Source organism: Phytophthora sojae, assembly GCF_000149755.1.
Source record: "Phytophthora sojae unplaced genomic scaffold PHYSOscaffold_4, whole genome shotgun sequence".
NCBI lineage: Eukaryota > Oomycota > Peronosporomycetes > Peronosporales > Peronosporaceae > Phytophthora > Phytophthora sojae.
The window spans coordinates 4,907,843-4,931,179 of NW_009258118.1; the positions used below are offsets into that span (position 1 = coordinate 4,907,843).

Sequence of the window (23,337 nt, forward strand, 5' to 3'; positions counted from 1 at the left end):
TCCGCCGTCGTCGTACCGCATGCTGCTGATCGCTCCCTCGACCGCCGGCGCCGTTCGATTGCCGCCAACAACACTGTAGCTTTAGCGGGCGCTCGCGAAAGCGCGTCCGCCACTACGTTCGTACTTCCTGACCTATAGACCACTTCGAAATAAAACTCCTGGAGGGTCAAGGCCCAACGATGTAGCTTACCGGTCAGGTTAGGACTAGTCATCAGCCACTTGAGCGCTGAATGATCTGTGACGATGGTAAAGCGCCGTCCGTAGAGATACGGGCGGAACAACTTAATAGCCCACACCACCGCCAGGCATTCAAGCTCCGTGATGCCGTAGTTCGCCTCCGTCGTACTCGTCACCTTACTCGCATACGCCACCGGCTGCCAGCCGTGGCCTCGATCTTGCATTAGACATGCCCCGAGCCCCACTTTGCTCGCGTCTGTCACTAGTCGAAAGGTTAGGGTAAAGTCCGGATAGACAAGCAAAGGTTTGCTCGTCAAGGCCTCCATCACGTGTTCGAAAGCCTCCTGTTGCACACCCGTCCATTCCCAGTCAACTCCCTTCCGCAGTAGTTTGGTCACTGGCGCCTTGATGCTGCCGAAGCCCTTAATGAACCGTCGAGCGAACCGCTTCACCTCCACCGCGTCCTTCGGCTGCGGAAATTCGCGTACCGCTGTCACCAACCGATCAAGCGGCCTCACGCCGTCCGCGCTCAACTCGTGTCCTAAGTACTCCATGCGTTTCGCCGCGAACACGCACTTCTTCAGCTTCAATGTGAGTCCTGCTTGTGAGAGCCTCTCAAGCACGCAAGCTAACTCCAACACGTGTCGTTCGATACCACCTCGTGTATAAGCCACAATATCGTCTAGATAGACTAAACATGCCGTCCACGTAAGGCCGCGTAATACACTGTTCATCATCCGTTGAAACGTGGACGGAGCGTTCGTAAGTCCGAAGGGCATGCGGTCGAACTGGTACAGTCCTTGCTTCGTCGTGAAAGCCGTCTTCTCTTTGTCCCTGTCCGCCACGCGGATCTGCCAATAGCCTACCTTCAAATCCAAGGTGCTGAATAGCAGCGCGCCTCATCGATCCTCGGTAGCGGGTACACGTCCTTTCGTGTGACCTTATTTAGAGCGCGATAATCCACACAAAAACGTACTTCGTCATCTTTCTTCCGCACTAGCACAACAGGGAAACCCCAGGCGCCTTCGCCTTCCTCAATCACACCAGCTGTGAGCATCTTCCGAACATTTGTTTCGATCACTTCGTCCTCTGCCTGCGCCTGCCGTCTGCGCTTCAGCATGATGGGCGCTGCATCGCCCGTGTCGATGTGGTGCTCAGTGCTCAGTACCGTGGCGGGCGGGCAGTCGCTCTTGTCCGCCGTCAGCTGCCTATATACCCTCAGCAACCGCACGATCATCCGTCTGCTCTCGTCGTCCTCGATACCTACGTTGACCTGGTCCTCGTCCTCGAGCGGCTCATCGCTGCCACCGAGTCCGTCCAACCATTCATTGATCTTGTCACGGCGAAGCTCGCCGCTCATCTGCAACAGCTCAACGTCCTTGTCGAGTGGGACCCACTGCCCCAGTTCTTGCCTTGCCGGCAATCGCACTTGCCTTCCGTCCGCATTTACCGCTGGCACCAATGTCTTACCATGCCGCACCTTCGTGACCGTTGCCGCCAACATGACCGCGCCCGTGCACTGAGTGGGCAAGAAGATGCCTCCTTCGCCGTCGTCAGCCGCCACTGACACCTTGACCGGCGTCACCGCACTGCCGTCCATCTCCGTTCGCCGAACCATCCGTACTGCCGCCACACGTGCTCCGTTCGCGCCATCATGCGTTCGGAAGGGAATGACGACCGCACGTCCAGCCGTAGTGTAGCGGATCTCGTTCCGATCGAAGTCCATCATGGCTCCGTGCCCACGCATGAAGTCAACGCCGAGTAGGAATTCGTCGGTACAGCCCGACACAATGCATGCTTCAACACGAATCACTTCGCCGAATACACTGCGCATGTTGAAACTCCATACGCCTACTACGTCTAACAGGAACCCGCCAATACCATCAACATAGTCGACAGGGGCTGCTTGCTCCACGCGATCACCAAACTGCATCCATTCGGTGCCCGCTACCGTGTAGCGTGCGTCGCTGTCAAGCTTCACGTGTCGTCTCACGCCGGCCACCTCCATCGTTGCGGTTGGGAGCCTGTCGTCGGCTCCGACATATTATACGACCTCATCGCGCGCCTCTCGTCGTGCGTCTCCACCACCGCGGTGCTGCACGAGACTCACTCGCGCTTGCTGCCCTCGTTTGCCGTCACCACGCTGCTCACGCATCGCTCGCCGCTCTCGAAGTTGCTCCATGGCTTCTGTGGCCACTTGCTGCCGCACCGCCAGCTGCTCGTCGCTCACTCGCCGCTCTTCGGTCGCCTTCTCGCGCTCACGACGTCGTTTCCGAGCCATACAGACCTTGACTCGTTCCTGCTTCGCCCGCTTGCGAGCTTTGCGCCGTGCCAGTCGCGCCAGCTCTACGCTGTCACGTCCAGCCAACTCGTCGTTCGAGTCCGCGCTCGACTCGTTCGTCGCCTTGTCCTCCACGACTGCCTCACACTCGTCCGTCGAGACGATCGCCGTTACCGCGCACGTCTTGGCCGTGCTTGTGGCCATCAGGGGTGTCTCCACGCCCTTCGTAGTCGAGGTCTCGCCAAGTTCCGCGCCCGTCTTCGCCATACTGCTCCCGCTGTCACACAGGGGCTTCCCCACATTCGTCACGGCCGATTCCTCGCTGCACTCGTTGTCCCGCCTCATCTAGTCGCTCCTGCCGCCGTACTGGAGCAATTCCATCTCGGCGCCGTCCACGCCGCTGTCGTCTTCGTTCAGGGGTGTCTGCGGGGTTGCTGTCACGCTCAGCATCGTCACTGCCGTCGACTTCGTCGTCTCGGCTGTCGTTTGGGCAACTGATGCCGTACACGAGCCCGTCGCCATCGTCGTAGCCACCACCACGGTCGCCGTCGACTCCATGCCGTTCGCGGATGTCACACAGGGGCTTGCCTTCGCCTCCATGCTCATCGTCGCGCCTTCTCCAGCTTGGAGCGGGTCCGCGCCTTCTCCAGCCTGACGTCCGTCGCCAGCACGTCGTACTGCACCTTCATCTCGTTGCTCAGGTTGGTGGTCGGCCCGCACATACCGTGCCGCCGCCATCGCCGGTCTCACCGTAGCTACGGATCGAGCCGCTCGCCCTGTATCCTTCACCGCAGCGTCCGCCTTCATCATCCGCACGACCGCTGCCACGCTGCCGCCTGACTTGTCCAATGCACGCGTCGCCACGCACACAGGGTCCGTCCTCGTTATTAGCCTGGGGCGCTCGCCATTACCGACGTGCCCTGCCTTCTCCTCGTTCACATCGTTCTCATCGTCCACGCTTACGCAGGACACGGCCGTCGCCCTGGCACCACTAGCCCCGTCCGTCTTACGTGCAAAGGTGCGGTTCTCGCGATCCCATCGTTCTCATCGTCCACGCTTGCGCAGGACACGGTCTCCACCATGTCGCCACTTGCCCCGTCCGTCTTACGCGTCACGCGCAAAGGTGCGGTTCTCGTCCTCGTTCACGTGTGCTTGTCGCCACTGGCGGCTCGCATCACAATCCCATCGTTCTCGTTCTCATCATCGTTCTTCTCTTCCGTGTCGTCTGCTCCCGCAGACGTCACGTCCCTCATCGTCTTACCGTCGGCCTTCCTCATCGTTAGCCCCACCGGTTGGGGTTTTCCACCTCGTACCGGACGCTATTCCCCCTCGATAGCGCCCTCTACTCGTTTCCCGCAGCCGCCGCTGCTCCTTACGCTCGCGCGTCTGCAGGTAGGCGTCGTTACGAGCCTTCGCCTCGGGGTCCGTACACGTTCGTGCGTAGTGGCCCACGCGATTGCACGCGTAGCACTTCGGTTGGTTATTAGGGCACTGCATTGCCCAGTGGCCGGATTGGCCGCAGTGAAAGCAGGCGCTACTCGCATTGCTCTCGGCGCTCATCTTACCGCCCACGCGCTTCTGTTCCGTCACAACGGCCTCGACACGTCGCTTATCGCTACCAGCCTGCTTCGCAGCTGCTTTCAACTTCTTCTTATTCGGCTTGGCGTCCGACTCGTCGCTGCTGGACTCGTCTTCCACGCGCCTGACCTTCACTTTGGCCTTCTTCTTGCCCGACGATCGGCTGCTCGTGGCCACAGCCGTCGTAGACCTCTTCCGCTCGGCCCGTCGTGGCTCGTATCAGTATTTTCCATTCCAGACATGACCTGGAGGTGGATCCCAGGTGCCCGTAGCCTTGTTGTACACGCCCTGCGGGTTGGTGAATAGAGCCACGTGCTCCATCTCCTTCCTCGTCATCACGCCCTTGGTTTCGTGCGCGTTGCCCAACATCTCGGCCGGCAACCCCATGCCGCCGATGCCTGGAATCGTCTGGCCGCTCGTCCCCATCATCGGTATCAGGTACGGTTGCGGCGCCGTAGCCCACTGTAATCCGATGTTCATCATTCCTTGTGCGACATTGTCGACAGGGTCGTCAATCTCCGTGGCCTTATCCACGGCCTCCTCGAGCGTCTTAGGCCTCGGTGCCTGCTTCACCAACTTCCTCGTTGTCTTATCGAGGCAACGATAAAACTGTGCCAACAGAACTCGTTCACGCACGTTGTTAATGCCCACGACGTCGCGTAGACCCGCTGCGAAGTCGGCGTACGTCTCGCCCGGCATCATCGGTCGCATCCCCACGCGCCATTCGGCTGCTGACTTATCCTTCCGCTCACCGTAGCGGCGAAGTAGCGCCTTCTTCAAATTCTTCCACGTTCGCTGTCGCTCGGGCAGACGGCGATTCATGTTCACCCACCATCTGGCCGCGTCCTCCATCAACTTGTTTCCGAGGATGTAATACAGCGCTTTGCCTGACCACTGGCCTCTCCCGGATTCCTTCGCACCTCGCAGAGCAAGATCAACACGATCTATCCACGTGGAAACAGAGAGCTTCGGCGAGGTAGTGTACGTGGGTAGTTCCAAGTCCTTCACACTCTTTCGTCGTTGCTGTCGCTCGCGTTGTCCGTGCCGCCCGCGTCGTCCGTGTCGTCCGTGCTGCCGACGTCGACTACCGCCGTCACCGTCCGAGTCCCCGCTCGATTCACCGTCGCCGTCGTCTTCGTCATTGCTCGTGTCGCTACCGTCGCCGCCGTTGCTGTCGTTACTGTCTTCGCTGTCGTCGGAGCTGCTGCTCGATTCCGACGGCTCATCGTCGTCCGGAGGCATGCGGGTTGCCCTCGTACTCGCGCTCACGCCCCGTGCTCGTGACCGTGGAGCCGTTCTCGGTTGACTTCAAGTCCCGCCGCTCATTGCCGTCGGCTGGCTCTGCGCCACCATCGTCGTGAGCTGCTGGACAGCTGCTGCCATCGCCGCTATCTCAGGCGACATCGTCTGCACGACCACCGGAGCTGCCTCCATCGTCGGAGTCGGTACTCTCGCCACCGTCCGTGTGCTAGTCGCTGGCGTCGCCGACGTGCTATCCGTCGTCACACCGCGTGCTCTTCCGCGTTGTGAAGCACCCGTCGCCACAGATGCAGCAGGCTGCTGCGGTTGTCCTCCGCCACGGTCACCTGCGTCGTGCCCGTGTCCACCGTCGTCGCCTCGCGCTGCTTCACGCGCCTGTAGTCCAGCTACCGCCGTCGTCAACTGCTGCAGCGCGTTGGCGATCACTGCGATATCCATCGTCGGTGCAGGAGCGTCGCTGTCGCCACTGCGCCCGCCTTGTTCGTCTGACGCCTGCGGCGTCTGAGTCGGCGCCTCTTCACCCGTCTCCTCGTTCCGGGCTGGCACTGGCTCCTGTTCGGATACGGGTCCGGGTCGTGATGCTGCCGTCTCCTCCTGCTCGTCGCTTGGGGAGTCCTGGTCACCGTCGTCCGCGCCCTTATGCCTCTCATCGAAGCCGTCTTCGGTATCCTCGTCGCCGTCCGGAATGGACAGCTTCTTGGCCGGGCGTCTTGGTACACGCCTGGACTTGCCGGATCTCGCCGTTTTGGCCTGGGTAGGGGTCAACGCCGTCATGGCTGCCTTCCGTGCTGCCGAACCACTTCTCAATCTGCTCGAATCGACCGTAGTGTGCCCCTGTATGACCACCATGAAGCGGGTTCGCTTGTCTTGCCCGAGCCGCTGGGCAGGTCGTATGCCCACGCTGCGTGTTTGCACGTGAGTCTTCTCACTCTTAACACCGTACTGGCCGTCAGAGGTCACTCGATCTCCCCCTGCCGGAACGTCCGCCGTCGCGTCCGCTCCAATTTTATTAAGAGGGGTCCTTAAACCACTCCTACTGCTAACGAATAGACACTAGTTTACACCAGCAACTACTCTACCGTCTTCTCCGTGCTCTCCAGCACGCTTGTCAGCTCGTCTCTCTCCAAGCTGGCAGATTCTAGAGTGTCCGGGACTCTCGGCCGCCCGTTCCCCGCTCTGCCACCGTCCTTCAACGTCGAGTCGACGCTGGCCCTGGATTCAGGCCATGCGTGCTGCCGTTCGTGCCACTCAGCGATATTTCTGCCACTCGCCTCTCGTCCAGCGCCGTGCCTTCGAGGTACTGGACCTCCGTCGTGCAGCCGATCGCTCCGCAGTCGCCCTCGTCCAACATCTGCGGCGTGTCGCCGTCTGTCACCGCCGTCTCGCTCTCCTCGTCGTCCGTCACGTTCGTCACGTCCACCACCACTGTCCCGCTCGCCTGGGTCCTCCTGCCGGGCCCTCCTGTTACACTGCTCATTTTTGTACTATGTTGTGTGCTAACGATCAGACGAGAGAACTACAGTAGCGGAACGAAGGAGAGACGCATGGTGCGCTGATCTTGACCTTTTAACTTGAGGATGTTAGCTAAGTGACAATAATGATCCTCAATTCAAAAACAAAACAAACAAACAAACTTTTAACTTGAGGGCTTGGGGGGGGGGGGGGTAAATACGGAATGAGAAATACGCTAACGGGCCAATTCCTTGGAAGTGGATGCTTCAACGCAGGGAAAAAAGTCTTATTCAAACGAACGATGCTCGTGTCACTGTCGAGTTGAGCTGATTGGTTTGGCGACAGACACGAGGTTGGGCATCTTCGGCTAAGAGTGATTGAGTATTGAGCAAATTGACATGTAAAAAAATGTAGCCTGCACCTAGACAAGTCATGTTGGTCATTTTACAGCTAAGCTTGGTCGATTATGACGCAAATTGATACACCTTCAGCGAAGCAATGACTCTCATAGCGTACTGGAGCGTCCGTAAAAGGGGCTTCTACCGTAGGTGCGTGTCCGCATGGGCACGCTATCTATAGGCGGGATTGCAGCTGAGCGCGATCCTGGGAGTAGATAGCCAGCTAAACCGCAACAAATTCAAATTCAAACTGGAGCGTCCGTAAGTGTTTGAATGCAGGTTTTGGTAAATAATAAATGATTAGTATCAACCTTTGGTAAATAATGTACACAAATCTTAGCATTTATCGACGGGTACCCGATTCCGGCAGATATTAGCTTAAATATTACAATTAAGAAAGAGAGACCCGGTTTGGTTTTGGAAAGTTACCCCAATAAGCTGCAGCCTTGTTGTCAATTTTGAGATCGTGTGCTTTTGAGTTGGTTTCATCCAACGCTCTATCGAATACTTCGAAGTACCGCATGCAACAAGGAGTTAGCTGTAAAGGTCACAGAGACCCACGCTTAGTCCTGAATCCAAAGCTCGGAGCCTTATAGTCCAGTGCGCTATTATGCGTGAATCGATAGTAATGTACTACAAAAGCTGCCTGCTCGACTGCTTGCAGCATCACGAGCTGTGGCGCCCGTTATCGCATTGTCTGATAATAATAGCCAAAACTAGGTGGGTTCAGGCGATAACCTTCCTGGAGGACTCTGGTACTTTTTAAGGTGCCTCGGTTGCGGATTTGGACCAAATTTTGGTACCTGTGTTGCTAGTCTCTCATTGAAGCCGGGTATCACCCAGCTTAGCAGACTGTTACTAGGAGCGCAACCTTGGATATGTTCCTACTCCCAGCAGGGTGCAGCTGCTACAAGCAGTGCAGGCTTGTTATGAAGATACCGTACTACATGCACTTACAGTACCGTGCTCAAATCATTGAGGATATTGAGGAGAATCATCATCGATGACATTGGAGATTGAATCACGCTTCGATGAGTCAAATCTACAAATTTCTGAGCGCGGTGTGAGTGGATGGACCTCAGTCTCACCAACAATCAGAGTAGTGTAAACCGGACTCGGAGCGAGTAAACCTACCGATCGTGCTCACAAATCTTGCGCTATTGAGCAGAAGCTGCTCATTTTGCATTCTTCCTCCTGCCGCCCGCACCTACAAGACCCCACTGCATTAGCACGCATCAACGGCAACCTCCATCTTCGATAGCTACAGTCCCCGGTCTGTGTAGGGGCGAGCCGCGCCGAGTTCCGAAATGGTGCGGCCAGTCTTCCAGCGAGCGCCTTCTCGGACCAACACGGTCGACGACGTGGACGAGCGGAACACCTCGTTCTTGAGAAACCTGCAGAGTTCGCACGCGTACTCGCCGGAGACGTCGCTGCAGCCTGATACCGACATGCTCGACTTGTCCGAAGAGAATACCAGTGGCGTACCTCACACAGGCGCCCACAGCAACAGCAAGCCCCAACGCCGAGTTAGGGCTCCATCAGACGATGTCAAGGCCGTGGAATCCCCGCCACTGGGCAAACGGCGCTATTCTGCGCGCAGCCAAGCGGAGGACTTAAACACTTTGATGCCCATCATTAAGAAGAAGCCGAGCCACTTCCGGAGCCAGCGTCGACGTGAACAGTGCCGCATCAACCAGATCCGGTACCGGATGAGGCAGCTCAACCACGAAAAAGCTCGGAGAAGTCGGTGCGCGACCTACAACGCGACATTCCCGTGCTGGAGCTGCAGCGCGCCCGCCTCCAGTACGGCGACCAGCAGGACGTCTGGGGCGTCGTGATTGAGTATTTCAAGATGTTCCGCTTCGGTGTGTTGGTGCCGACGACGGTCAAGCTAGAGGGGGCACAAGCCGGTGCTCTAACCTCTGAGGCAGGCCCGTACAACGTCGAGGTGGAGCAGCTTGCCTTCCTACGCTCGTCTCTGGCTAGTGATGTCGTTCTGGGCGAACGCAGCGGAGTGGAGGCGCTCATGGACCAGTGGAGATGGTACTCGACCTACTTCGACAACCTGTACTTTCAGCTGGAGCGTATCAAACGCGTCAGCGACAAGTTTGTGAGAGTGTCAGCCACGCTGAGCGTGACAGTGTCAGAAGCAACGCTGGAAGGTATCTTCCCCTATCTAACGTCCGAGCCCCTCAAGTCGAAGCTACTACGCCAGACTCTCCGCCTCCCGTGTGTTGTGTGCTTCGAGTGGGATGCGGTCAACAACTGCGTGGCACGTCTGGAGACGACAGTGGACTTCATCAACCCGCTGACAAAGCTGCTGGGGAATCTCACGGACGTGGCGGCGGTACTGGAGCTCGCGCATATCTCGCGTGACGGAGTTGTCGGAAGACCGGGACAAATGGCCCAGCTGCAGGACAAGGAAGCTCAGCGTAGAGCGACAGGAGGAGCGCGCACTCAATAAGGAAGAACGTAAATGGATGCACACATACATTATCAAGTCGCCTTCTCGTGCCTCAGGCTCTTGTTCTGTACCCCACGATTCATGGGCCATACAAGATAGAGAGTGTGACTGCGGTGACTTGGCCCTAGTAATCGCTTGGCTTTTGTCAGCCCGACTGAGGCACCCCGATGATAAACATTTGGCATGCTCAAGAACAGCGACTGGATTGTGCAGAACCAACGTGATAATCACTTGGCTCTCATTGGTACGTGTACATGTGTACTGTACTCAGTACAACAGCGAGATCAGAAGAGTTCTGCCACGAGCACGTTATACGGCCGTGGTCGAATGGACCAATAACCGAGCGTCTTAACGTCGCACAGGCTTCGCCAGAGATCTGCTGTTTGACTCGCTCGGCGCCCGATCACCGGCGGTGACTCGCTTGATATCATTCCGCAACGCGCTTCGTCCAGCTCAACTCGACCGACTCTTCAAGCCAACTCGTCCGATTACAATGGCCACAAGCTCCCTGTACCCGCCCAACAGTCAGTCCCTCAGTGACGGGATTATCAGTGCCGTCGTACAGCGCGCCGGAATTGTGCGCGAGCGCATCAGCCCCAACAGTCTACATGGCGCGAGTACAAACAACACCCACGCTGCTGGCCTCCGCCCACCGCTTGAGTCTCCCTATCCAGTGGACGTTCTGTCCGACCGCAAGCGTCGTCACTCTCCTTTTACCGCCGCAACAGAGAACAAGCCGAAGAGAATCCGCCCCACGGTCTCTCTCGACGACTTTAAGAAGCACGAAGACCTGATCAAACAGCTCCTGTCCAGGCAAGACCTGCGTCGCGAGCGCTGCCGAACCAACCAGGATCACTTCCGAAAGAAGCAGCAAAACTACCTGGTTGACCTCGAATCCACCATCGAGCGGCTGAAAGGAGAGGTGGAGAAGCTCGAGCAGCAGCGCCACATTGTTTCCTTCGGCATCCCGACCAGGGAGACCGTCTGGAACATTGCGGCCGAGTACTTCCGCCTCTTCCGCCACGGGTACATCGCCCCCATGAAGGTCTCGGAGGCGCAGTCGGACGCTACAACGGCGCGTAGTCGTCAGTCACACGTGCAGCTTGAGTTCTTGCGCTCAGCAATGTCTATTAACGTGACGGACGGTGTTGTTCGTGGCGTGGAGGCGATTCTGGAGAACTGGAGGCTGTTCACCCAGTATCACGATGACATGCAACTGCAGCTCGAGCGCCTGGAGAAGGGACCAGGAGACTCGGTGCTCGCCACCATGACGATGGATATCACCATGACGGAGAACACGCTGCGCCACGCGTACCCGCACTTGCTGGCGTCCGAAAGCACCACACTCGCAGCTCGTATGCTCGATGAGCGCCTTGTTGTGAAGGGCTCGATCCGGTTCGGCTGGGACCACGGCAGTGGTCGCGTCACGAGCTTGGAGACGAAGATGGACATGCTGACGCCAATGCTTCGACTGCTCGGCAGCCTGGAGGACGTAGCGCGCGTCTTCGAAGACGCACGGGTCACGCCTGACGGAAAGCTGGCTGAAAGTAGATCCGCGTAGACAACGATCCATTTAAATACATACATGAATGCAGTGTTAACTTCTCCCTAAGTCATTTCTTTTAAATCAAGCGTGTTCAGGTTGGAAATTGTTCACAGGCGGAAGTGGCAAGTAGATTCGCGAAATCGTAGAGCTGCTTCAATTTATTGATGGGAATCTGCTTTGGCAACATCACGAGCGAAATGGTAAAAATTGCATTCAAATCTGTATCTCACCGATTAAACAGGCCGGTGTGATGCGGGCCTCTCCTAGCACGTAGCTAACGTCTTCAAGACTGCCGAGCGCTCGAAGCAGCGGCGACAAGAAGTCAATCGCGGTATCCAGGCGAGTTACGCGTCCTGTCGAGTCGTCCCACATGAAGCGCACAGTGCACGGACACTCCAGTCGCTCTCTGAGTAGGCGAGCGTACAACGGAGAAGCACGGCCGAGGTCTTCACTGTGAGACTGAGAGCCTTCTAGCGCTAGCAGATGTGGGAACACATATCGTAGCGTCGCTTCCGTGATGGTAAGACTGAGTGTGGCCGTTGCGACGACGTTCCCGAGCGGCTGCTGCTCCAATCGCTTCAGCTTCAAGTGCAGGCTACCGAAGCAGGACGAGTAGCGCTTCCACTGCTCAATAAGGGCATCAACCCCCGCGAGCTCTCCAACTCCCACGTCATCCGCCATGGCTGCCCTCAAGAAGAACTCCTGGTCGTGGGGCTCAGCGTCGGACGACGACGCAGCAGCAACATTGGGATCCATCCCGCAGAACGGCATGAGGAAGCCGTAGCGCAGGAGGCGGAAGTATTCGACCACGACATTCCAGACGTTGTGTTTGGTCTGCGTGGTCTGCGCTCCGTAGCGCAAGGTATGGCGCCGCGTAGTGAGTCCCTGGATCTCCTGCTCCAGGTGCTGCACGCTCTGCTCGAGCTCGCGAACGATGCCTCGCTGTCTGTCGCGGTAGCGCGCTTGGTTGTTCCTGCACTGCTCGCGGCGTCGCTCCGTCTTCAGGCGGATGCGTTTGCGCTTGGGTTTGGGCGGTGCGGGGCTGAGCGTCTTCGGTGCTGGAGGGTCCGCTCCGGAAGGAGGCGTGGAGGACTTGGCGGCTGCCATAAGCTGGGTGAGAGGCACGAGAGCTGACATAAGCTCGGACTGGGCGTCTACAGTCTCGCGCTTGCGGGTGAAGACGGAGGCGAGGCGTCTTGGCGACGCGTATTCTTGCTGTCGCGGTGGGAGCAGAGCGGGGAGGCGCGTGGCGTTGAGGGGGTTTTCACCGCTGACGAAGTCGCGATTGGATTCAAAGGCGGCCATGAGTACCAGTTGGCAGTCTGGTGGCTAAATCTGGGAGCGCGCGGTGCTGCGAGGAAATCGAGGAGTGGAAAGGGGCCAACAGAGCAACAGGTTATCCATCCGGTCCGCCAGCACGATAACCCCTAGAAACGTGTATCGAGAACAGGAGGGTAATCAACATTTTGTGCATTTGTTTACTCGCCAAAACCAAACACCTACTACTAATAGGTAAAGGGTACCTGGAGACTCGTCGTCGTTGGCTGGGAACATTTGTGTCTAACTGAAAGCCATTGCGACGGACTCCGTTGGTGGCGTAAGTGGGTTGCAGCCTTTGTCATGATTGCGTGGCAAAAATCGGTTGACGCAGGCTGGCCCTGCCCTGCACAAGTTAAGGGTCTACGGGAATGTGACGAAGTAGTGTACAGTAATCTGCTTCCTCAGCGAACACCTGATACGTATAAGACACCTCAGGTTTATATATTATGAAAGGATTGTGTTAACAGCCCTAACGATCAAATGTACTGACTTAGCCACTGTAGTACGGAGTAAACGCAGCCTGGCCGCAGTCAACTCTCGTAAACCTCGTAAAGTGCAGCTTGTTTCCCAAATGCGGTCACTGACTTGCTTCGAGAGTCCCCAGTGGAGACGAAATCACTGCGAGACAGAGCTTCACGTGTATCTACCTCGCGGAGATCTGTAGCTCTTACAGCTTCGTTACATGTAGGTAGCCGCGCTGGGACCATCGGTCTCCTTGCACGTTGACTCGACCACTGTATCGTTCCCGCGCATCCTTGAAGTTAGGCCCGAATATCTTCCCGCTTCACAAGAGCTGATTGGTGGAATCGTAATTTACAGGTCCAGTGGGACTCCACACGTTCACTAAAACAATATATCGCACTAAGTGTGGTACAATTCGGGAAACATGCTTTCTCAAAAAGTATAAGGTTCTACCTGTTCGCTTGTCACGAGTGGAATCGTCTAGGAACGGACAAGCGTGCTTCTACAGGCTACAATGCTACTAGGGCGAGGAGCGGCGGGTCATGGGCCGGGTCGCCGTGAAGCTAAAGACCCGGAAGCTGCTACTGGGAGGTACCTCGGAGGGAAAGAGGGTTTCGTGGCATCGTGGCTGGATTTCGGGGACGGATGGCATGGTGGGCAGCTTCTAGGGTCGCCCGAGTGAACGGTTCAAGTCATCAGAGAGGGTGAGCGGGAGATGAGCGGCACGAAGGCGCTGAAACGCAAGGATCTGCAGAGGTAGAGAGGAAGAGTTAGGAGTAGAAGGAAGGTCAGTCGTGGATTTTGCTTAAAAGGACCACACAGGTCGTAAGGAACACTTATTGCATTTTGCTTAGTGATCTCCTTGCTATTTGTGATCCATAAACCTATAAGCACAGGCAGCACTTACTACTCCAATACAGCGGCGGCCGGCCCCAAACCTGTCCGACAAAGCGACTCGCGACACGCTGAGCAAGCAGATTACTGTACCGGTATGTACACATATCGGCGGAAGTGTATTGCTCACGGTGACATCCAGCCATTCTGCACCGTAAACGCTCGGCTGTACAGTACATGTTTGAGAGACCGGTGGTCACAGACACAGGGCCAAAAGACGGGGTTGGATTGAAAAGTGTTGTTGCTAATGTACTCCGCAAACATGTTAGTGATTTTCACAACACGCTTACTTATAGTTAGTGCTGTTTGCAAACGCGTTTGGATGTTTGCTGCTGTATCACTACATGTAGCAGATCAAATCAATGGCTAGTGTTACCTGTTGTCGAGAGGTCGTCCTTAATATTGAGTACATTTCGCGGCCTTTCGAGTAATGAGTAATGTGCTCGGACTTCCGAGTACGTAAGCTTCATTTAATTTCGTGCGCTGCGTCAACTTGAAACTATTGACTAAACTCTAAGGACGTTGCTTGTTGGGATGTCATTCACGAACTCAAATAACGTGCTTCAAACCCTCTAGGGCAACTAATTTTTAGTTTTCTGCTATATGACGCTTGAATTCTCTATTAGCTCACTCACGTCCGCATAAGTGGATCGATGCATTACTTTCCGAGACATTGTATCCGCCTCCGGTTTGGTCCAAGTTGGCGATGCCGGACGTGGTATCTTTCCTGAGTGGAATTACTCAGAAGTCAGTGAAATGTACTCACAGTTAAGTAGCACCTGGTGTCGAGTCCACAATATGTACGCGCAACGGCGCAGCCAGGGTAATCTAGTGCACCTTAATCGATTGAAGAGATCAAGGTTGGTGTAAAGAAAAAGACCTTCAACTCTTTTTCGTTCAAGATAAATAGTTACAAATGGTCTAACTCCACACACATGTAAGCCAGATTCACAACACACTAACAAACAGTTTGCAACATTAGTGTTAGCTACACAGTCAGTGTTTGTGCGAACGCTAGTAAAGCAGCAATTAGTAGGTGGCGAAGCTACGCTGATTGGTCTCACTTGGCTTGCTCCTCTGCTCAGTATGGCGTCTGCGCGGCGAAGTACTTCTGGATGAACTCAATCTTGTCGGCTTCGGCGATGTCCATGACCTCTTGGGTCACGTCTAGGTGCATGGTCGTGTTGCTGATGGTGACCGAAGCCGGCCAGTACGTGAGGTTGCCTCCGTTCGGATTGAGGTTCTTGACGAAGTTGGCCCAGTACGACGACATCACGTCGGCAATCGCGTAGTCGTCCGCCTCCCAAACGAGCCCGTGTCGTACAAGTTGTCGAAGCAGTAGTTGATCTCCGACATGTGGTACGCGCCCGCAGTCTGTCCAGGTGGGGCATGGCTCCAGTAGTACGTGTAGAACGGGCTCGACGCCGTCTCCGCCCAGTAGTTCCCGAACAGCCAGCTACCGACACGCGAGATGTCGCGGGCAGCGTTGTTGGTCATGTTGTCGGCCTCTTCATCGGTGCTCGTAGGGTAGAGCGCCATGTATTCGTCCACCAAATCTCCGTACTTGGTTGTGGCTGTAGCGATATACTCAGCCACAGTCACGTTCGTGGTGGTGGCAGCACCGCTCTCGTCAGCGTTGTTTCCCGTTATCAGCGCAACATCATTGGCAGGACCCTGCAGCGCCTCCCAGTACGTCTGAGGCATAACGTAGCCGTCCAGGACGGGGCGGAAGAGAGGAGGTTCACTGCTAGCGTCAGTGTCGGCAGTGGTGCCGTACTCGTCGTTATCGTCGTTGCCCTCCAAGATGGACTCGATACTCAGGTTGCGGAGCTCAGCGGCCGTGGACACGTTGTGGTCAGCCATGTATGTGACCCCGCCATCGAGTGCGTGCTCCAATGTGCGATAGGAAGTTGCAAGAGCCCCGATTAGCGGGTCGTACGGGAAGCGGATGCCGCTCGCCGCGATAGCGCCGCCGAACAGCCCGGCCGCTAAGGGCGAATCGACAAGGTGATACACAGAAGAAGCCCCAGCCGACTGCCCCCCGATCGTCACCTTGATCGGGTCGCCTCCGAACGCAGCAATGTTCTCCTGTACCCACTTAAGCGCCTGGATCTGGTCCAGCAGACCGTAATTGCCTGTGGAGTTGTTGGGCGACTCGCGCTGTAGCTCGGGCGTGGCGAGGAAGCCCAGAGCTCCCATCCGGTAGTTGAGCGTGACCACTACGAGCCCCTTGGCCGCCAAGCCAGCGCCGTCGTAGAGCGGCAGGGATCCAGCGCCGCCGATGAATCGACCGCCGTAGATCCACACATAGATGAGAAGCGCGTCGTCCACGGTATCCGCAGACGTCCACACGTTCAGGTTAAGGCAGTCTTCGCTCATTGTATCACTGCTCACGCCGGACTGGGGGCACACCAAACCGAAAGTGTCCGCCACCTTCACTCCGTCCCAAGACGCAGGGGGTTGAGGTGCAGTCCAGCGAGCCTCGCCAGCAGTAGAAGCGGCGAACGGAATGCCCTTGAACACGGTGACACCAGCGACGTTCGTGTCTTCGACGCCTTGGAGTTGGCCGTAGGTCGTGGTGACAATGGTCGAGTTGCCAAGGTCGTCGACAGCATAGTGGGCGGAGCAGAGCCCCAGCAACAACAGTGCTGCCGCGGTGCGCATGCTGGATACGTGGGGGTTCGTGACAACGGAGCAAATTGCAGAATGAGACTGGGGAGGGGAGACGAGCCCGTCTGCAAGGACTCCTAGCCAAGGAGAGACACACGCCTTTGGCGTTTACTGCTAGCAGCGGACCCCGCCGGGGGAAGGCGCACGCAGCATGGTGCAATCTGCTCCACCCCACCTAGCAAGAATGAAAAAGATGCCACGATCCTTGCGACTGTCTAAACGAGCACCACTGCTGCGATTTGTCCACTGCAACATGTCGCGGATCGCTAGAGCTCCGATGCTAGCTTGCTTTCCCATTCATTACCTCTAAGTTGAAGCAGCCCACACCAAAATCCAGTGCGCGACTGATCGAATGCAAGAGTCGCATCATCAAAGACGAGCGCGGGCTTACGCACTCTATCACGACACGAAAAGGTTATCATGGACAATCAATCAGCATTCAACAGGGGGGGGTGTACAGATCATTAGCGCCCACTGTGTCGCTGTACTTCAATTGACAGCGGGGAGAACATGTACTTCCCCCCGGGCGCAAAGGCTTAGTAACTCCCAGCAGCAAGAGTGGCCTCAGCGCTCAGAGATCGGCAGTGCATGAAAAGGTGGCACGTTGCCGGCAATTCTGACCTGTAAAAAGTAACCATGCCACGGGCTACAGAGCTATTGTATCAGCCAGATAGAGTTTGGCATCTTCGCTGTGGTGGTAGATACAACAGGTTCACAACACAGCGGTGCAGTACATGCATGATTTCTTGTTATCTATTATCCATCGCGCCTACCGCAAGACGTAGTGCGATGTCTAGACTATCCTAATGTAAATCAATGTAAGAATATGCACGGATCAGTGTCCCTAACTTCTCCATCGACGCATGCCTCATACCTACCGCATGCGGTGGTGTGAGGATTCAGTCGTGTGAGTACCCGAAACGTATAGAGCCACAGGATCCTCGTGCTGCAGTTGCTGTTCTCGTTCTCCGTGCCATGCGTCTGCGCGGTGTCTTAATCGTTCAGTATGCTCTCGAATCAACGTATCCAAACGTAGCAGCGTTCGGGTATGATCCCGTCGTCTGGATCGGATGGTGTCGTTTACCTCGGTAAGCAGCACACCCTCGCCCGAGCTCTGTATTGCGGCTGCATTCTTCATACAGGTTAAATTCCAGTAGGCACGGATCGTTGCCCAGATAGCACTCAAAACTGCTGCGTGTAGCCGCATTGCCCTGTGCCGTGTGCACATGAGCGCTTCTGCCCATCTCATAGTTGATGGTGTTGCCGATGGCCAAGGGTGCTGTGTATAGATCCGGAAATTCGGTTTGGAGCCATCGTCTGGCTGCGATAAGGTTCTCATCTCTTCCCATTGTTGCTGTCGCTGGTAGCCATGAGATGATGGACTGGCGAGGGCCAAAACCACGAGGTACTTCCCCGAGGTGAGTGATCGTTAGCCAGGAGGAATTTACTCCATGTTGGAACCCCCGGGCCCATTCGGAAGCAAACCGGTGGTAATTTTCGTGCGAGATGTTTGGCATCGCGACTCCTATCCAAATCGTATGAGGGTTTTGGTAGCCATGAGCTCTCTGTGGCGGAGCTGTGATATTTGCCGAACCATGCGTTCAGTGCGCATTTTCAGGACCTTTGCAGGAATTCGTACGAACCACGTCGTTGTCAGCCTCATGGCGACTGCGAATCCAGTAGAACCTTCATAGCAAGCGACTCATAACGTCCAATTGGTGCTTTGTGGCAGTCGGAGATCTTGTTTGTTTGTTTTGTTTTTGAATTGAGGATCATTATTGTCACTTAGCTAATACGATCGCTAACGCCTACTAAAGACCGGGGGCCTCACCTGTGCAAAGCGTCACTAGGGAGGGGGCTCTCTGGACCAGCGTCTGGTGGGAGAGTCTGCAAATCAGTGCAAAGCACGACCTCAAGCGAGGTCAGGTGGTTCGTACTCGCCACCCACGAGGTCGGCAGATACAGGACAAGGGTCCTGCACCTCCTGTTGTGCGGCCGTCGGCCGCTGTCCCATGGAGACTTGACTTGAGCGTTGATCGCGTTCGCCCGGCGCGTGCTGAAGGATGCGTGAGCCTAGGGTCTAACAACATCGGATGACGGCAGCATCCCGAAGGACACCGCACAAATGCCTCCGTGGAGGCGTGGCTTGAGTGCTTGAACCGCGGTCGCCTGCCGCGAGCTTGAAAGAGTGGTCGAAGGCTGGGCCTCCCACCACCGTGGCAACGACCCATAGAGTCGCCGCCCTCTTGGAGCGCAATCGCCGTCGTCGCGCGCGAGCTTCTCCTGTGCCGACTCCGGTCGTCGGCCATGGGCACGCGCAAGCCGTCGCTGCAGCCGCCATGCTCCTTCCTGGGCTCCCTATGGAGGATTCCCCCCAGGAAGGTCAAGAGCCCGGAGATCCTTGGAGGCGACCCTTGGCTGACACTTGCTCGCGACCCGTCAAATTCTGGAATGGCAGTCGGAGATCTTGCAGAGTCGTCTCCCACCACTGCGTCGACTCCGGCAAAAATATATCATCGATCCACCACGCGCAATTCGCTCCGTCCGGATGTCTACAACGGAGGGCTGTCGGTGCACATGGGTAGCTAGCGTGCAACACACCAACAGACCACAATTCGGACTGCTGGCTGGGGTGATACTGGTAGTGAGCTACTTCAGGTGTGAACGCCTTCACAATACCTTGAATGAAAAAAGGTAGAAGTCGTCCTGTGAGTCGCCGGGCGGTCCGCTAGGCCTCCATATGAAAGAGGTGGCTAGCATATTGGGTCCATTGCCAGTCTTGGACCAACCACGGTATGTCTGGCATGGACCCACAAGTTCCCGGCTAGTTCTACCATCGGTGTTCACTGAGACCGCATAGAGAGGCCGGAGACCCACCAGGCTCTCGTGGGACGTCCACTCGATCTCGCCAATTCATGGCTACGTCCTGGGATATATCCCTCTTGATCTGGCATCCATAGTCGGCAACAGACTTCTTCCAGGGCCACGCTGCATTCTTCATAAACTGACAGAACCGCTGAACATGGTACTGACCCAATTCCGAAGCGGTGGCCCTGCGTATCTCGGATTTCTGGGCAAAGGCGACAGTGCGGTAACCATTGTCGATAAAGGGTGTGCTTTCGCGCGTTTGTATGCAGCACGTACGCTATTGTTCTCCAGTAAAAACGCCGTTGTTGGTCATCCCAGCGCAGGGTGTCCGGTGTGGTAAGCGTACTTTCACATGCAGTACTCCATGCTCCCGCTGTTTGTTCATCCATGCTCGTTTTCGGCACTCTCTGCGAGGAACCCCTGCACAATTCCTAGTACTGTTTTGTTGTCATCGTCGAGTGTGGTCAGCCTTCCTCCGCCCCTGCAGTGCAGCAAATTGGTGGGGCGTGCCAGGTTGTATTGATGGCTCCATTGCACTAGATAAACACGAGAAGTAACGTTAGTTCGCTCTCATACCATAGGTACAGTAACCTCGTCAGGAATGCTTAAGACACTTGTGGAGTCTGCAAGAATCTAGGACGTACCGGTACGTGGCTTAGTTAACGTTAGTAGTTCCCATCTCAATAATTAAAGCTAACGCATACCGATTTGGTCATTTTCTCGAAAAATAAAAAACACTTTTTTGCTTGAAAACCGTCCCACAAAAAGTGTGTTTGTATTTCAGCCAATCCCAACGTCATGTGTATTTCATAAAGTATCTCGATGCCGATTGGTCTAATATTGCGAGACCCGCCACCAAACGCCCCAGCAGTAGCCATGGCCCGCAGCCCGTCGCGCTCCCGCTCGCGTTCGCGCTCCAGACGCCACCGCAGCCGCCGACGCGCACGCAGCGCTTCTTCCTCCTCGGCCTCTTCCTCCTCCTCTTCTTCTTCGTCCTCCAGATCCCGGTCCCGCGCGCGCTCGACGCCGTCGCCGTCGCCGCCGCCCCGCAAGAAGCCGCGCCGCCGAGACCAAGATGACGCAGACGCCACGCCGCCGCGACGCCCCGCGCGCGACGTATCAGGCGGCGTCACACCTCCGCGTCGCCGTGATGACGCGCCGGGCGACGTCACGCCCCCGCGCAAGCTGAAGCAGGAGGACAAGCAGGAGGACAAAGCGCCAGAGGACAGTAAAAACAATAAGACGCCCGTCCGCAGCAGGAGGACCCTCCTACCGGACGTGCGGTCCACTGGCCGCACGGGCGGCGTCTACATTCCGCCGTTTAAGCTCGCGCAGCTGCGCGCGCAGCAGGAGGAGGACCAGGGCCCGTCCTCCGAGGCGCTGCAGCGCCGCACATGGGACGCGCTGCGCAAGAGCCTCAACGGCCTCATCAACAAGGTGAACGTGGCCAACCTGAGCAACATCTTGCCCGAGCTCTTCCAGGAGAACCTCGTGCGCGCGCGCGGGCTGCTGGCGCGCGCCATCATGAAGGCGCAGCTGGCGTCGCCGGGCTTCACGCACATCTACGCGGCGCTCGTGGCCGTGATCAACACCAAGATGCCCGAGAACGGCGAGCTGCTGGTCAAGCGCGTGGTCTTCCGCTTCCGCCGCGCCTTCAAGAGAGGCGACAAGGTCGTGGCCATCGCGCTCGTGCGCTTCATCGCGCACCTCGTCAACCAGCAGGTGGTGCACGAGCTGCTGGCGCTCGAGGTGCTGACGCTGCTGCTGGCCAACCCGACGGACGACTCGGTTGAGGTGGCGGTCAACTTCACGAAGGAGTGCGGCCAGATCCTGGCCGAGCTCTGTCCCGAGGGCCTACGCGCCATCTTCGAGAGATTCCGCGGCATCCTGCACGAAGGCGAGATCGACAAGCGTGTGCAGTACACCATTGAGGGGCTGTTCGCCATCCGCAAAGGCGGCTTCGCGGACTACCCGGCCGTGCATGAGCAGCTGGACCTGGTGGAGTCGGGCGACCAGATCACGCACGAGACGACGCTGGAGGACAAGATCGACTGCGAGGACAAGCTGGACGTGTTCCGCTTCGACCCAGACTACGAGAAGAACGAGCAGATGTGGAGCGCCATCAAGAAGGAGATCTTAGGTGAGTCCGACTCGGACTCGGATTCGTCCAGTGGCAGCGATGACGACGGAGACGACGACGATGACGAAGATGAATCAGAGCAGCCCGTGCAGACAGACAACAACGTGGCCATCCAGGACTACACAGAGCAGGACCTTGTGAATCTGCGGCGTACGATCTACCTGACGATCATGTCCAGTATCACGCACGAGGAGTGCGCGCACAAGCTGATGAAACTCAACATCCGCCCCGGACAGGAGAAGGAGATCTGCTCGATGCTGATTGAGTGTTGCAGTCAGGAGCGGACGTACTTGCGGTACTACGGACTGCTCAGCGAGCGGTTTTGTCTCATCAAGCGCGAGTACCAGGACGCCTTCGACGAGTGCTTCGCTGAGCAGTACTCGCTGATCCATCGTCTTGAGACCAACAAGCTTCGCAACGTGGCAAAGCTATTCGCACACTTGCTATTCACGGACGCGCTGCCGTGGACCGTGTTCGAGTACATCCGTTTGAACGAGGAGGAGACGACGTCGTCGAGCCGTATCTTCATCAAGATCCTGTGCCAGGAGCTCTCGGAGCACCTCGGCATGAAGACACTGAAGGAGCGGTTCCTGGACGAGATCATGCAGCCGACGTTCGGCGGCCTGTTCCCGAAGGACAACCCGCGGAACACTCGCTTCGCTATCAACTTCTTCACATCCATCGGTCTCGGTGGTCTGACGACGGATTTGCGCGAGCACCTGAAGAACGCACCCAAGATGATTATGGAGCAGGCCAAGGCTGCGGCAGACAGTAGCGACTCCGATTCCGACTCTGATTCCGACTCGAGCGACAGCGACAGCAGCAGCAGTGATAGCTCATCAGACTCGGGCTCGGATTCAGATTCCAGCAGCAGCGACTCCGATTCCGACTAATTCGATGTAACGGCGCTGCCAGGTGAGACTGCAGGACCACAAAACTACTAGTGCAAACAGAACAGCTCTAACATGCCGTTTCAAACGAGTTCTCTCTTGCAGCCTGATGCGAACGCCAGGGCTGCTAAAAATACTGCGAACCTGGGTGCCCAGCCCTGAGCTTCCTGTGCTGTCTCCATTACACGTTTCTCTGCTGTTTGTCCCCGCTTCGCGTGCTTGATGAAGATGCTGGCGTCTTCGGTTGACAGGAGGATAGCCGCCCCGCCGGTATCGATCGGGTGTCTAGCTTGCCACGGCCAGTATTTCGCAGCGTCGCTACCCATTCACCAGAAGACTTGTTTCCAGCGCAATCCTGACGTGTTGGTGCCTTGTGAGAAGTGCAAGAGCTGCATCCGGTACGTTCTCCTTACTGTTGCGTGTGTGTGGTGCTGCCCCTGACCTTCGGAACTAAAACGCTGTTGATGCACTCTACTTGTAGGGCTAATGATTTTCATGTTCACATCGCCTCGTGCTCGGGAAAGCCTGTGTCATCCGACAACAACGGATTCACGCAGCACAGCACCCTGTTCCAGCGGGCTTCGATGGATTTGAACCTCCCCGAGGCTGATGGACGTGTGCGATGCAAACTTTGCGAGCGAGCTTTCTCGCAGGATCGAATTTCCAAGCACCAGTCAGTCTGCCACGGCAAGCCCAGATCCGAATCCGAACGTAGGAAGGATGTCCCAGTTGTCCAGCGCCACGCACTGAGCAGACCTCCTGTGACACAACCGACAAAGCATCGAAAGACCATCCGCGTCCAGTGTACCCTAGCGTCCCGGACACGGGAAGTGTCGTTTGACTTTGTTCAAGCGAAACACGCACCAGCAACTTGTAATTGGCCATCGCAGGGCACCTCAGGACGACAGTCTTGCCAATACCCGGGAGCGCAGGCGAT

General features: G+C 56.7%; 9 protein-coding genes across 9 annotated transcripts; 3 read left to right on the top strand and 6 right to left on the bottom strand.

Annotated features, from left to right (window-relative positions):
* Window positions 1-3,838: 3,838 nt before the first annotated feature.
* PHYSODRAFT_434994 (hypothetical protein) lies at window positions 3,839-4,048 on the bottom strand (the record flags this gene model as incomplete). Its single annotated transcript, XM_009528895.1, has 1 exon — window positions 3,839-4,048. A coding segment is annotated over one exon (210 nt), but the record flags the coding sequence as incomplete, so codon positions are not given.
* Window positions 4,049-4,264: 216 nt separating this feature from the next.
* Window positions 4,265-5,002, bottom strand: PHYSODRAFT_366445 (hypothetical protein; the record flags this gene model as incomplete). The annotated part of the gene is made up of 1 exon (XM_009528896.1): window positions 4,265-5,002. A coding segment is annotated over one exon (738 nt), but the record flags the coding sequence as incomplete, so codon positions are not given.
* Window positions 5,003-5,344: 342 nt separating this feature from the next.
* Window positions 5,345-6,773, bottom strand: PHYSODRAFT_331989 (hypothetical protein; the record flags this gene model as incomplete). Its single annotated transcript, XM_009528897.1, has 3 exons — window positions 5,345-6,294; window positions 6,376-6,472; window positions 6,564-6,773. The coding sequence occupies 3 exons, from the start codon at window positions 6,771-6,773 to the stop codon at window positions 5,345-5,347; spliced, it is 1,257 nt and encodes a 418-aa protein (XP_009527192.1).
* A 1,680-nt stretch (window positions 6,774-8,453) lies between these two features.
* On the top strand, window positions 8,454-9,610 carry PHYSODRAFT_331990 (hypothetical protein; the record flags this gene model as incomplete). The annotated part of the gene is made up of 2 exons (XM_009528898.1): window positions 8,454-8,848; window positions 8,881-9,610. The coding sequence occupies 2 exons, from the start codon at window positions 8,454-8,456 to the stop codon at window positions 9,608-9,610; spliced, it is 1,125 nt and encodes a 374-aa protein (XP_009527193.1).
* Window positions 9,611-10,880: 1,270 nt separating this feature from the next.
* Window positions 10,881-13,538, bottom strand: PHYSODRAFT_286035 (hypothetical protein). Its single transcript, XM_009528899.1, has one exon. It carries the CDS (start codon window positions 12,459-12,461, stop codon window positions 11,370-11,372), a length of 1,092 nt encoding a protein of 363 aa, XP_009527194.1. The 5' UTR covers window positions 12,462-13,538; the 3' UTR covers window positions 10,881-11,369.
* Window positions 13,539-14,818: 1,280 nt separating this feature from the next.
* PHYSODRAFT_360623 (hypothetical protein) lies at window positions 14,819-16,496 on the bottom strand (the record flags this gene model as incomplete). Its single annotated transcript, XM_009528900.1, has 1 exon — window positions 14,819-16,496. One exon carries the CDS (start codon window positions 16,494-16,496, stop codon window positions 15,105-15,107), a length of 1,392 nt encoding a protein of 463 aa, XP_009527195.1. The 3' UTR covers window positions 14,819-15,104.
* A 1,759-nt stretch (window positions 16,497-18,255) lies between these two features.
* Window positions 18,256-18,891, bottom strand: PHYSODRAFT_286038 (hypothetical protein). Its single transcript, XM_009528901.1, has one exon. It carries the CDS (start codon window positions 18,841-18,843, stop codon window positions 18,583-18,585), a length of 261 nt encoding a protein of 86 aa, XP_009527196.1. The 5' UTR covers window positions 18,844-18,891; the 3' UTR covers window positions 18,256-18,582.
* Window positions 18,892-20,445: 1,554 nt separating this feature from the next.
* On the top strand, window positions 20,446-22,403 carry PHYSODRAFT_315122 (hypothetical protein; the record flags this gene model as incomplete). The annotated part of the gene is made up of 2 exons (XM_009528902.1): window positions 20,446-20,486; window positions 20,627-22,403. The coding sequence occupies 2 exons, from the start codon at window positions 20,446-20,448 to the stop codon at window positions 22,401-22,403; spliced, it is 1,818 nt and encodes a 605-aa protein (XP_009527197.1).
* Window positions 22,404-22,879: 476 nt separating this feature from the next.
* On the top strand, window positions 22,880-23,116 carry PHYSODRAFT_442915 (hypothetical protein; the record flags this gene model as incomplete). The annotated part of the gene is made up of 1 exon (XM_009528903.1): window positions 22,880-23,116. A coding segment is annotated over one exon (237 nt), but the record flags the coding sequence as incomplete, so codon positions are not given.
* Window positions 23,117-23,337: the final 221 nt, after the last annotated feature.

What these genes read in the sequence shown, in the direction of transcription:
- PHYSODRAFT_286038 (XM_009528901.1), bottom strand. Translation starts at nt 18,843, where the DNA reads ATGGCGGCTGCAGCGACGGCTTGCGCGTGCCCATGGCCGACGACCGGA.
- PHYSODRAFT_286035 (XM_009528899.1), bottom strand. Translation starts at nt 12,461, where the DNA reads ATGGCCGCCTTTGAATCCAATCGCGACTTCGTCAGCGGTGAAAACCCC.